General features: G+C 32.0%; 1 protein-coding gene across 1 annotated transcript in view; it reads left to right on the forward strand.

Moving 5' to 3' along the window:
• The window catches only part of UBAC2 (UBA domain containing 2), a 251,807-nt gene that overhangs the window by 132,792 nt on the left and 104,879 nt on the right, over window positions 1–14,136 (forward strand). Inside the window, exons 5-6 of the mRNA XM_031958618.1 lie at window positions 4,874–4,997; window positions 9,305–9,352. Coding sequence (XP_031814478.1) covers window positions 4,874–4,997; window positions 9,305–9,352 — 172 coding nt within the window. The remainder of the gene's footprint in view (window positions 1–4,873; window positions 4,998–9,304; window positions 9,353–14,136) is intronic.

Here is a 14,136-nt window from a genome sequence, read left to right on the forward strand (position 1 = left end):
CAACAACAACCTTATCTCTCAGGACTTTTGATGAATAAGAAATGAGTGTGATGATGCTGCCAAAACCTAGCTACTTTAGAAAAAGATTTAGTGTCCATAACACAAGTGAAAATAATACTGCTATACTTTGGAGCTTTTAAAAAAATAATTGTTTTAAATTCTGAATTTAATACACATAAAAAAGATATTTTTGTGTACACAGAAAAACACAAAAGAGGAGTCTATGCTTATCTGTGCTTTCTTCTGAACTTTATTATGCTTAAAAACTATTATAGTGGCCCATTTGTTTGGATAAGGGCATTATTATTTCTAATCCTTTCCTTCCAATCTTTCCTCCACAATTAAAAAAACAAGAGAAAGGAAAAGGGGAAAAACACACCAAAATAAATAAACATAGTAAAGCAAAACAAATCCACTCAGTGTCTATGTCCAGAAATACATTTATCTGTGTCTTGAATCCATTTCCTCTGTTCAAAGCCTCTGGAAAAAGTGGCCATTAATATAACGTAATTAATTGTAAATAATGTAAATAAAATGTAATTAATGTAATGAAATATAATGATCACTTCAAGTCAAAGTTGTTTTTTGTTTTCCACTATTGCTATCCTTATAAATTTTTTTCCTGCTCACTTTTATTCTGTGTCAGTTTATAGTATTGTGGATTCTCTGCAATTGTGTCTTTTGCTCTTTCTTATGGCACAATAAAGAAAAAATATTACATTCCATTCCTCAACCTCAATTTTTTCGGCTATTTTTTCACTTGTCTAAAAGGTAATCTCAGATTCTTAGATTCTGTTTCTTTGCTTTTCTCTTATTCTCTGTATGATGCTTGGCAAGCATTTAACCTTTGCCTCAGTATCCTCAACTGTGAACCACCTCCTAAGACTGTTGTGAGCATCACTCAGCACTGTGTCTGTTACATGGGAAGTGCTATACAGATGTTAGCTCTTTTATGATTATCCTCAGTGTCCTCCATTCCTTGCCATCCTTCTCCCCACTGAAGTTTGTTTTGTGTGTGACTATTGCCTCCCCAGGGTTATCCTCCTTCTTAACACATTGTTCATTTATTAAGGTTGATATATTTCTACACTTGTGTGTGTGTGTGTGTGTGTGTGTGTGTGTGTGTGAGAGAGAGAGAGAGAGAGAGAGAGAGAGATTGAGAACGAGAACACTTTTAGAGAAAGGTAAAAGATCAAGGGTATGACCATCTATGAGTAATTATGGTAAGGTAGAGTAGGCTATAGGAATATGAGTAAGTTGGGGGACTGGAAGTTTCGGGTATTTGAGAAAATATAAATATATATGTTGAAGTACCAGGGCAAGAGTTGGGGAGGAAAGACTGATCATGAACCAGGCTCCATGAGGAAGGAAGGAGTGTCATGAGGAAAACATTCTTTCTCTCTCTTTTTTTCTCTTCCCCCTCTCTTCCCCTATCTGGGAAAACACAGCTGTTCTCAAATTTTGTGTGTTTTTTTTTGTTGTTGTTAAACAAGAGCTCTGTGGTCAGTAATTACTCATACATGGCATCTGGAATTTAGTCATTTAAAATTTTGCAGTTGTTAATAATCTTAAACTTATACTAAGGTATATAACATGAATTTTGGTCTTTAAGGTTCCTATCAATATATCAGTCTGTATTTAAAAATATAACCTTAAACATGAATTCCATTTAACTGTTCAGTGAATAAAGTCAGTCTGGTGAATAATTTGCAATTGTACATAAGAAAACAATCACCTTAAGTAAGTTCCTCAGAGGATAGGTTCTGGGATGGGAGATCTCAAGTGGAATTGGTTTATAAAAATAGAACTTTAATTGTACACAATTAAAACCATACATTTTTAGCTTATTACACATGCTCCTCTTAAAACAAAAAATTTCAGTCAACATATCCTTTTTATCTTTTTAAGTTAAAATAAGGCTTAGTTATATTTTCTAAAATATTGTTGTTAACTTTATTATTAATGTACTTAATAGTTTAATAAAGAGATTTGTGTGGTCATGGTTTTGAATTGAGACAAAGTTGTTTTTTGGTGGGTTTTGGCTATCTTTTTCTTGTGGAGCTCATTTTTACAGATATTTCTATTACAGTCTCATATAATTATTATTCCATCATTAACTATAATTCAGGATTGTTAGGTCTTAATCACCTCATTCATTGTCTATAATGGTCTCCTAATAAACCTTTGTTTTTGTGTCAGTCAATGAATATTTAAGTGCTTACTATATGCCAGGCACTGTCCCGTGGAGCACTATCACTGAGGATACAAAGCGGGGGGTGGGGCGGGAGGGGAGGGGAGAACACAGGAGAAATATTCCCTGCCCTCAAGAATCTTAAAATCTAAAGGGGGAAGATAAGACACAAAAGGAATCTCTGAAAAGGAATTGGGATGTGTGGCTAGGAGAAGATATTAGGCCTGTGGAGCTTGGTGGGCCAGTCCCAGAAGCCCCAAGGTGAGGAGATGTTCTGAGCTGAGCTCCTTCCTTAAATGGGAATAGTAAAGTTCATGGCTCCACCTCCAGAAAGAGAGGCAGAGGAGGGTGATGAGGTAGAATCTAAGATCACAGAGTGAGATTTTTTTCAGTAATGAACTTATAATGGGACTTGGTGGGGAAAGTCAGAGAAGTCCCAAAATAGTGGAGCCAGGTGAGATATATGATGTTCTGAGACTGTATTATGTAGAACTTCTTGGACAATATTGAGAGTCTTTCATAAGCATAATTTTGATTATTTCTTTCACCTCTTAGAAACCTAAAGTAACTCTATTATATTTCATGTAAAATTTAAATTCACAAATACTGATTGCCTTTTTTCACCATTTCTTTTGTTCTAGTCTTTACCTTCATGGATTCTCAAACCACACAAACATATTGGTTCTTCTTATTCCTAATTCTCACTTCTTATTCCTTCTTAAGGTATTTCTCCTGAATTCAGTTAAATTCAATGAACATGTTATATATTGTCTACTTTGTATAAGGTGTCATACTAGGAGTATAAGGTAAAAAAATAACAGTCTCCGACCCTAAAATGACCTTATCTTGCTCCTTAGGCCCAGCCACCACCCATCTTCTCTTTCTCTCTCTCTTTTTTTTTTTCACCCATCTTCTCTTAAAAAGTATTTGACTCATCTTCTCCGTGAAGAGTTTCTTCCTAACCAACCCTGTTATGTAGATTCTCAGTCCTTCCTATGATTTCACTAACCACTAAGAATTTGTGTTTTGTTTTATGAAGTTTTCAATTTTGCATGGTCTCCTATATACTTAATTGTATTTGTTAGGCCTTTCTCATTAGATTTTGAATCCCTTGTAAGTGTGATACTACATAATTTGCCCTTGTTAATTCTTTCAGAAAGGACTTGGTCCTTGTGGATGAGAAAATTTTATGTCTTAAATACTTCTGTCTTCTAAAAACAAATACTGTTTTAACAGAGATTGCAATGTAGTAAGATGAAGTAGTTAGACATGGCTTAGGAGTGTGAAGTTAGCCATATATATGTGGCATCACAATTATAAAGTCTATGAAACATTTTAAATCAACTTTATCAGAGGAAATAGTTATATACTGTGAGTAAAAGTAGATATCTTGGTCATTATCTTAGAAATGCTCTTGTGAACTCAAATTAGTTTGTGTCATTGCAGGTTTTTTCCCAGTCGATTTAAGCACATATTTTTTTGAGATGCCTATTCATTTCTTTAGCAGTGAGCTGTGCACCTGGTCCCTTGAGTTGAGTAACCTAGTTCATTTATTCAAATAGAATCTTGGGTGTATTTTTCACTGTGTCTCTGAATTTTAATCTATTCAGGTCATTGCCTAGGAACACACAATTTTTACAAACCATTTCTTTCATTTTTTATATAAAATTCATGAGGTAAGACTGGGGAAGATGGAGGGAGGCAGTCTTTACTTGTCTTGGTATGCCAGCATCTAATTGAATTAATGGGAGGAATTGTGTGGCATGTAGAAAATATATCAAAAGAGCAGTAGTGAATTCATAGTACCTCAGTCATATTACTTTAACATACTTAAAGCAGGTCATAGGGTTGTCCTACTTAGAAGCACTGATCTCTTTGAGATTAAATTATTATGGATGTTAACTACCACAAAGGAAAGTTTGAAATGCTTTTTTTCTTTTCTTAATGAAAACAATTAGCATACTCAGTAACTATTCATTACACTTTGCTAAAAATGGTATTTTTGAAAGCTGTTCATTACTTTGTAATGGAAATATAGTTTCAGGGTGGGGGTAGAGGGGAAGAGGAGTTATACATATTTGTAAATTTAAATACATGTTTTTAAAAAAAGGAGGGGGGGTTGAAATCAGTTCGAATAGAACAGTAATGAACTGAACCAGCTACACCCAGGGAAAGAACTCTGGGAGATGACTATGAACTACTACAATCCCTCTGTTTTTGTCCGCCTGCATTTTTGATTTTCTTCACAGGCTAATTGTATACTATTTCAGTCTGGTTCTTTTTGTACAGCAAAATAACTGTATGGACATGTATATATATATTGTATTTAACTTATACTTTAACATATTTAACATGTATTGGTCAACTTGCCATCTGGGGAAAGGGGTGGGAAAGGAGGAGAAAAGTTGGAACAAAAGGTTTTGCAATTGTCAATGCTATAAAATTGCCCATGCATATATCTTGTAAATAAAAAGCTATAATAAAAAAAATTTTTTTTAAAGGTTTGAAAATAGAAAAGTACAATGTTTAAGTATGGGAATAGCTTTTTAAAATAAATTTGTAGAAAGAATATTGTGTTTATGATGCCTTTTGGAAATTGAAATGTTAAAGATTTGATAGAAAGTAATGTCAGCTCTTTTATTTTTTTCAACATAGTAATTCCATTTTTGTTTGTTTTCATAGTCTCGGGCCTGTATTTGCTCTATTTGTACCATTTTACTGCTCCATTCCAAGAGTTCAAGTGACACAATTTCTGGGCCAGTTTTCCATCACAAACAAGACATTGATTTATATATTGGGACTACAGGTATAGTATATATTTTATATTCCTTTTTATTTTAATTAGATCTTATTTCACATTTATCTTTCTCTGTTTTAATCTCTGGCAAATAAGACCTTTCCCCAAAACTTTAACCTCATTAGCTATGCTAGCTATTTAGAGAAAAAGTTACTAAAAACATACCTCAAAGCATAATAGGTACTAGAAGCATTTTTATAATCAGTAGCATTATGATAACAATTTTCACTGTAACTGGATTATATAAAATCAGAATATTTCCATAAGTATCAGTGGTTTATAAACTGATATTTATGGAAATATTTTGATTTGTAGCACACCAGTATATCAACATATATCGACAACAATTATGCTGTCGAGATCAACAAATGTCAACAACAATAATACTGTCAAATAAGATCAACATATGTCAATAACAATCATACTGTCAGATAAGATGTCCAGGAGAAAGTTTTCTGTGAGGAACCTGTGTGTTCTTTTATCATCTTGGGCTTTCAGGTTTTTCAGAACTTTGCAAGCTGCATAACTTATGTATTCACAAAAATGTTTTATATCCATTCATTTTTCTAATGTCCTGTCTTTAAATTTAAGTGATGTCTTATGCAATACTTTTGAATATTCTTCTAAATACTAGATTCATTCATAAGCAGGTACTTAATAGGGACAATTCACTGAAGGAAATGCAGAAAATTAATAATTCCTCCCCCATGTGATTTAATTACCCAAATAATGAATTTACTCCAGACTTGTGACAAACATTGCTTTAAAAGGCCCTTCTTTTTATTGAAGCTTCTTTTAGAGTTAGTTAGGCTTTATCTGTTGTCTGTATTTCATAGTCCTTCTCTGGCTACCCTCACAACTTACTTACTCTGCAACTCTTCACTTCCATGAATTAACTCCATCTTAGTCCTAATATTCTTTTGTGGCTAATAAAAGCTCTGCTTTCCCATGTTAAGTCATATTAATTTTTAAAACTCTAATAGGAAATAAATACATTAGCTTATTTATTTAGTAGCATTTTTGTGTCCTGTGTGTTTTGTTTTGTTATATGTGTATATTTATGTGTATGCATATTATATATACATATATCATGTAAGAGTATATACATACATGCACATATCATATATATAATACGCACATTTACTATCTTTATTTGCCAGAATTCAAAGCTTTTCTTCAAAAGATCTTATCTTTTACTAATTCTGGAAAAAAAAAAAACCTGGTTAAAGAGTTATTCTAGTTGTATTCCTAACAAGCCAAATATTTTAGTATTTTAATACTAAGCATCGTAGAAGGCATTGTGACAAAGTGAATGGTTTGCTATACTTGAAGTCATGAAGATCTGGGTTCAGCTTTTGCTTTTAGCACTTATGAGCTGTGTGAACCTTACCAAAGTACTTAAATTCAATTTGTCTGGTTGTAAGAGCTTTGTAAAGAGAGTATACATGGAAGGAGTTCCTTATGTTGAGAAAATCACAAATCTTCCACTTATTTCCTAAGTATTACACAGCACCTGATAAAATTCATTATCCCTTCACATCTCTGGTGATTTCACAAAGTATATTGTTGATCAATCAATTTACATATATATATATATATATATATATATATATATATATATATATATATATATATATAGTTTTTTTGAATACTTGTTAAATACAGTAGATTATGCTGAGTATAATATGGGAAAAAGGTGAATTTAAGATATGAACTCCTTTCCTCAAGGAGTTCATAATTTAGTTGAGATAAGATCATCATGGATCATCCATTTAGAGCTCAAAGAAATCGTAGAAGTCATAACAAAGCTTCTTCATTGAACAGGGCAGTACACTGAGCCCAGAAGGATCATATCTATCTATAGTAAGAGATGGAAATGGAATTGAAGCCCAAGTTTTGACTAAATATAGCGCTTTTCTTACCTGGCTACACCCAGTTCTACATATACTCTGCTTTACAAAAACCATAGTTAAACCACAAGACAGTTTGATAAATGCCAAAAAAGTAATGAGAAAAACGATAGGAATTCAGAGGAAAGAGAAATGGACTGATGAGACAAAACAAAATATGTAGTGATTTTAGTTAGACATTTTTAGTGTTGGAATGCTTTGAGGGGCAGGCAGCACATAACAGAAAGCACACTAGACTTAGACCCATGTTGGAATGTCTCTCTCCCCCACTTCTGCTTCTGTTCATTGTTCATTGTGGAGAAGTAGCTTAACATCTATAGTTGAGCTTCAGTTTACATACATAGCCAGCTATAAAATAAGGGGCCTTGACTTGATCTGTAAGTGCCTTCAGAACTCATCCTATGCAAAGATTCTTACATAGCATGACCTTCATTGCAGATGAGATAACAAGAGCCCAAAGAGAGGATATGGCTTACCCACATTCACATAGCTAGTTAATGGTTGGCTTCGAATCCACTATTCTTTCCAGTAGGCCCCATTGCTTTCCTTCTTCCATTGTAATATTGAATATTCATGGGAGAATGATGAAAAGTTGAGATGCAAAAAAAAATAAGTTTTAATAGAGAATAATGTCGAAATCATATGACTGAAATTCAGTCAAATTGATGTTTGTTCAGAAAATCGTATGGTATTTTTTATATAGTTTTGAAAAAATGCCTTAACTTGCAAATGCACTTTTCCACTTAAGATTCATCTTTATATAGAATAGCAGTACATGTGTAGGCTCTTTCTATCTATGTCTCTATCTAAAATTAAATCAACAAACAAAACTTAGCTATCTGGGAAACCTCATGGGTAGGCATATAGGAAAATACAAAAGAAATATGGTTCCGACATCAAAGAGCTTTCAATCTAATTAGATTAACATGCTTTTGCTGAAAATTTAAACAAGATGAATATTGTTCATTATAATAAAAAGATATTGCACAATTGTATAAGATGAGTTTTACCTTGTACATGGTAATTTAATAAATACTTCTGATGCAGTTGTCACGTTCATCTTACATGTCCTTCCTTTATGTTTGTATGTCTTCTTGATGTTTTTGAGAAGGAAGCCCAGAAAAATATTTCCCATGTATAATTCTCACACCCACATACTACTTTCTTTTCCTTTTTTACATAAATCTTTGCCAACAGACTCTTATTAAAACTAAACAGTCTTGTCTTTGGCAGACCAGTTAAAAGGATTATAGTTAAACTTGTAACCAGGTGTTTGATCTCAGCTGACAGTGGAGAGGAAAGAGAGCCAGTTAATAATCACTCTTCCAGGGAGCAGGGGAGGAGTACAGGGATAAATTTAGGTGATATAAAAATGAAAGATAAATTAAAATACATTTTAAAAATAATCACTTTTCTAATTCTACTCTGACATCTCTCACTGTTTATCTACTAGTACCTTATGTTTCTCTGTTTCCTGTATGCCTTTGGATTAGATGATGTCTAAGATTTCTGAGATTGTGTGATGTAGAGTAATATATTAGTAGTAGATGAAACTATTATAATAGAGTTCCTGGGCCTTTTTTTCTTCTCTGAAATCAAAGATATTTAAGACCTTAAGAAGCAGCTTGAAGCGAAGAGGCAATCCGATATCAACTTTCAAGTCACAGATTCTCTTTCCCTTTCCTATACTGGGAAGTTCCACTCTAATTTTTCTTTATATGTAGAACTTTTTGAAAATGTAATGTGTAAAAGAAAATAATTGTAAGACCTAAATTGCCTAGAATTTACTTTATCTCTTTTCTCAGAAAATGAGGATTAAAATCTTAGAGAATAATGAAGTATTATCATTAGAGCAATAAACCAAAGACCTCTTTGTATTCAAAATTCTCACTTTCCCCAGTTTAGAATGGAAAGACAAGTTGAAAAGGAGGAAAATTATATGGATATGATATATTATGGTTTAAGATCAAATGTTGCTGAGTCACTGTAGTAGACAAGAACAATAAGCAATTTCATTTAAAGAAACTGTTTATACTTTGATAGGCAAAGCCATTTACTTTTTTAAACAGTGTTTATTTTAATTAAAACCATTCGTGCTCATGCATAAATAAAAATTTGTATTTATTTTTATTAATGTTATAACTTAATACATCTTGTATTACAAAGAAGGGACCAGCCTCCACCAACATTTTCTTGCTTTGAGATCAAATAATAAGATCTTTCTGAAGCCTAAGAAATTATTCTAAACCAGTAAAACAGCATTTTATTAGTTTGCTTATTGCTCTCTGATGTAGCATATATGTAATGAAATAATTGTCATTACATTAAAATTGGACCTTTAAAAAAGTAAATTTATAATATGCAATTGATTTGTTTTTAAAATTAGTACTTTTTTTTCTTTTATAGCTTTTAACTTCTGGTACCTACATTTGGGTTGTAGCCACAAGTGGTCTGGTAAGTGTTTAATTTTCTTTTAATGATTTTCTTGCCTATAAAACTATTCTAAGAAAAACAGAGTATCTCCTTATTTTCACCTTTGCATAAAATTATCCAATTTGTCTTCATGCTTTGTACATGTCAACTTTTTAAAGATAAATTTTTATTTATCTTTTGTTTTTATATCACTGAGCTTTACCCTTGTATCTCTCCTGAGAGAACCATCCCATATAACATAATTTTTCCCATCAACTTTTAACTTAAAAATAATTCTTTTAGTTATTAAAAGTCTATATACTATAAAGTCTAGAAATGCTAGATTTTAATCTAAACATTAAGTGGACTTGAATGTATGCAATCAGTTTTCCAAATAACCAAAATTAAAAAAAAAAAAACGAACAAATAAAATCTTTAATTACTGAGGAATAACAATAATGAAGTTGCATAATCATGTCATAAGAATAACTAGCATTCACATAGCACTTTAAAGGTTTGCAAAGTGTAGTTTAAATCATTTCTCGTGTTTTTATATGTTCCTTTTTGCTGCCAAAACTAGTCTTGCTATACAACATAAAAACTCAAGAGCAATCTAGATTCTGTAACCAACCTAAAAATTGAGTTCATTACTTGAAAAAAAAATTATTAAAAAATCCCAAATTTCATCTCAAATTCCCAGGTAATTCCAATAAAAGTTAATAGGTTTTTGTTTGTTTGTTTGTTTGTTCTTTGTTTTTTGGGTGGTGGTGGTGGTGATTGTTGTTGTTGTTTCTTTTTTAAATTGTTAGTAAGACCATAAAAGTATTTGAATTAGCAGGAGGGAAAGAATGGTGGGAAAAAAAAATTGAAGAAGTTAGTTTCATTAAATATACAGACTTGGTGGTGTTTTTTTTTGTTTGTTTGTTTGTTTGTTTTTTGTTGTTGTTAAAGGGAACATAGTTTTACAGAGGAAAAACATGAGGGTAGTAGGAAAATCAGCTGAATTGGAAGATTACAGAAGTCTCCTCTTTGTCTGTGACCAGACAGGAGTGAAGGGAAAAGTGAGCAATAGTGGAAGACTCAGGGTTACTCACTACATGCACTGAATTTATTTGTAGTGTCAGAGTTTTTGTTATTGGTTTGTTTTAGGTAGCAAGAACATGTCCTGTGAAAATATCTCTAAGAAAACATCAGATACATTTCTTATTACATATAATTTGTACATTTAATGGGATTCCTGAACAGTTAAGAACATGATACCTTATCTTTCATATGTAACAATTTCAGTCACCTGAAATAACTTTGAAAAATCTAAGATAATTTGTGAAATGCCTTGTCCAGGATGTATCATAAAGAAATAGAATATGAAAATAGCATATGTTACCTAAAAAGTTTTAAATTCACTCTAAAGAGGTCCTTGAGCACTGAATCCAGACCCCTCAGACTGATTTCCTTTGTGAATGTCAGAGGACTCTCTTTCCATTACATTTTTACCTACTTCCATATTGTGACTTTAATTTTCTGCAGCAAATTTTTTGTTCCTTCTTCTCTGAGCTCTACTCCTTTCTACCAACCTATGAAGAATTCAATGTAGGAAGTAAATTTACTATAAAACTCACTCAATATCACATACTGTGATTGTATGTCTTTGTTGAATTGCCCAAATTTCTTCTTGCCTCTTCTCAGAGTCTTATATCAAATAATTTTTTTTTTAAGAGAGAGAGAAAAGAAAAAGAGGAAGAAAACTTAAAATTCCATAGTCAATCATTACAGCAAAATTCAACACTAAAAGGGCCCACCATACCGGCAAAGTAGTAGACAGAGTTGTCTTTTCTCTTTTTTGGAGCTAAGATTCTTCTTTATTTTATTAATTTCTGGTGTAGTGAATAGAGTGCTGGATGTGATTTCAAGCTGACCTGAGCCAAATGCAGGTTCTATGTGAGTATGGGCAAATTCCACTCTCTTTCTTAGTTTCCTCAGTTGCAAAATGGGGATAATAATATTATGTGTACTTCCCAATGTAGGAAGGATTGTGAGGATCGTAAGAGAATAATATTTGTAAAGCTCCTAGCACATTGTGTGATATTTAGCAAGTGCTTAACAAATACTTCTTCCCTTCCTCTCTTCTCTTCCTGTTCCCTTCCCAAACTTGGGAAATTCAAGAAATTTTCTAGTGGTTTTGTTTATGGACTTCTTGCCATAACACCTACCATAAATTGGCTGAACCCCATCCAGAGAACTGAGGCCCACCTGGGATATCTATTATCCTTAAGTCTTGGCTTGACTTCATCATTAGGAACTGGGGGTTTACCTTATCAGACAATTTGCTAAAGCTTCTCTTATTCTAATTCAAAACTAATTTGAATAGCTAACTAGTTTTATTGAGTAAAGGCTGACAGATCATTAGCAAATCTATTGACACTACCAGTGAGAGTTTACAGCTTTAAAAATGAAAGTTCAAGTCAATACTTCTTTCTCTACCATGTTTTTTTTTTTTTTTTTTTTTTTTTTTTTTTTTTTTAATGGCCTCGTAGTCAAACTTAGGGTACAAGAATTCAAATGAGTAAGAATAGAGAAGGTTCCTCAGGGTATACTTTTTTTTCTTTTTATATTAATTTGCCCCCTTTAAATAGCTAAGTCCTTTTAGAAACTATTTCTAAGTTATTTTTCTAAAACATTCCTTTTCTGCTAAGGTTTTATTTTTTCATGTTTCTCTATCAATGATTATATATATATTTGTAGTCTTTTTCATCTGAAATGCAAATGTTACAGTCCCAGCCCTTTGTTTCATTGTTTTTAATATAAAAAATATTTCAGTGAAAAAGGAAGTAGGCTAAATGCTATAACTTTTTTATATAATTCCAGCTAAATAAGGTGCTGAAGAAGTTTTAGTGCAGAAATAAATTTCCTTGACTATAGTGTTTTAATCTTGTATATGGATTTGTTCAAGAAATATTTTTGGAACCCCTACAGTGATCTATGGTATTGATCATTTCATCAGTGATAATTATAAACATCTGCTTTGTCTTAATAAAATTTAAAATCTACATTTAATTTATCATTTTAGAGCTTTGTCCAGAGAACTCTGATTTAAGATAACCAATGCAATTGATATTACCTAGTTCAGAGTGATTGCATGAAGAAATAAAAATTCACTGTAAAAAAAAAAAAAAAAGTGGTCCATAAGGTACTGAATACTGTTTGAAATATTAAAAGCCACAAAATCCCTGCTCCAGATGTCTCTTGCACAACACAGTTTCTCCTCCCATATATGACTAGTAACTTCCCTTTTTGTGTACTAAAGAAAGTATAATGCTTACAGAAATTAGAAATAAAGATTGATGTTTGGGAAAATCTTATGAAACCTACCAATAATATTTTACCTTTTTTCCTAAGAAATAAATATTTGTTAAGAGAGAACTTCATAACTGGCAGAGGTAGACTGTGTGTGTGTGTGTGTGTGTACTATATATACATGTACACATACATATGAAGATATATAAAATATTTTAGGCAGAAGCATAGAACATGAGTCATATCTACTACCATAGAAACTAAAAAAATTTACTGCTACTTTATGTTAAAATTGGGCAACTTTGGGTTCATTTTAGTTAAATATTTCCTTCCCAGGCTAGCTTTCCTTTTTTTTTTTTTTTTTTTTTTTTTTTTCCTGTATATGTGTCACTTATTCTTACTTGTCTATAAATATACTTCTCAGTATATAATGTTTAAGTCCCACTGATTGAAAGAAGACGTTGATAAATGGCATCAGTATTTTACGGAGCAGGAGTCCACTTTCTGTCTTTAACAATAACTGAAGAAAGAATGGAAACTAAATAATTCTTTAGAATTGAAGGAGAAAGTGGTTTTCATTCTTAGCCAGAATAATAAGGGGCTAGTTTGCCTTAGTAATACTGTCACTCTCTAGTTGTACACTCAATCAGAGAGGTTTTAGTTCCTACATGAAAAAGGATAAAGGGGACTTTGGTTGCTGTCAAGGACTGCTGTTGAGTTTGCTCATATGTGCTAGCTACAAATCTTTTTTACTCAATTCTTGTAGTTCTGGGTTTGATGTGATTTTCTACTCCTTTTCCTTGACAGTGTTCCATGTTGGAAATATATCTGGCCTTCCATTAGTTAGGAAGTTGTAATTGAAAAGCTTGGTTATTGTACATAATAGTATGCTTTAGTCAGGCAGGTGGTTCAAGTTTTTTAGATTCAGTTGTTCTCTAAGATATATTGTTACCTGATTTACCTATGTTAATGGACCCCCTGTTACTTTCTTTAGGGAGGAAAGTACAGAAATTGAGGCCTTTTTTCATAAACATAAAATTTCACTGCCTTTATTGAAAAATTTTTTCTCTTTATATAGTTAGTTATTCTGTATTAATATTCTCTATATTTTTCAGAAAAATTTATTTTTCCTTTAAAATTTTACTTGACTCTTTTTATAGTATTATTTGAAAAACTTGAAGATATTGTCTACTTCATTTTCTGTGTTGTTTTTATGATCATAATAATTCATTACCATATAGCTGTGTTTTGTATTTACCCTGTTCCCTTAAGAGCCCTGAGACTTGGTATATTTATCCTACTCCCTTAAGATCCCTGAAACTTGGTTTTAAAAAATAGTGAAAGTGACTTGATACTGATTTTGTCATCAATGAATATTCTCACTGCCTGATTATTAGCAGCAGAATTCCCAAATTCCTTATTTGAAAATAATTGAAGTGGCACAACTAGGCTTCAAAATTTTGGCTGATGGTTTTCTTTTATCTTTCCATCTTATGCCTAAAGGGACCAACAAAAATAGTATTTTTTTCCAA

Source organism: Sarcophilus harrisii, chromosome 3, assembly GCF_902635505.1.
Source record: "Sarcophilus harrisii chromosome 3, mSarHar1.11, whole genome shotgun sequence".
Classification (NCBI taxonomy): domain Eukaryota; kingdom Metazoa; phylum Chordata; class Mammalia; order Dasyuromorphia; family Dasyuridae; genus Sarcophilus; species Sarcophilus harrisii.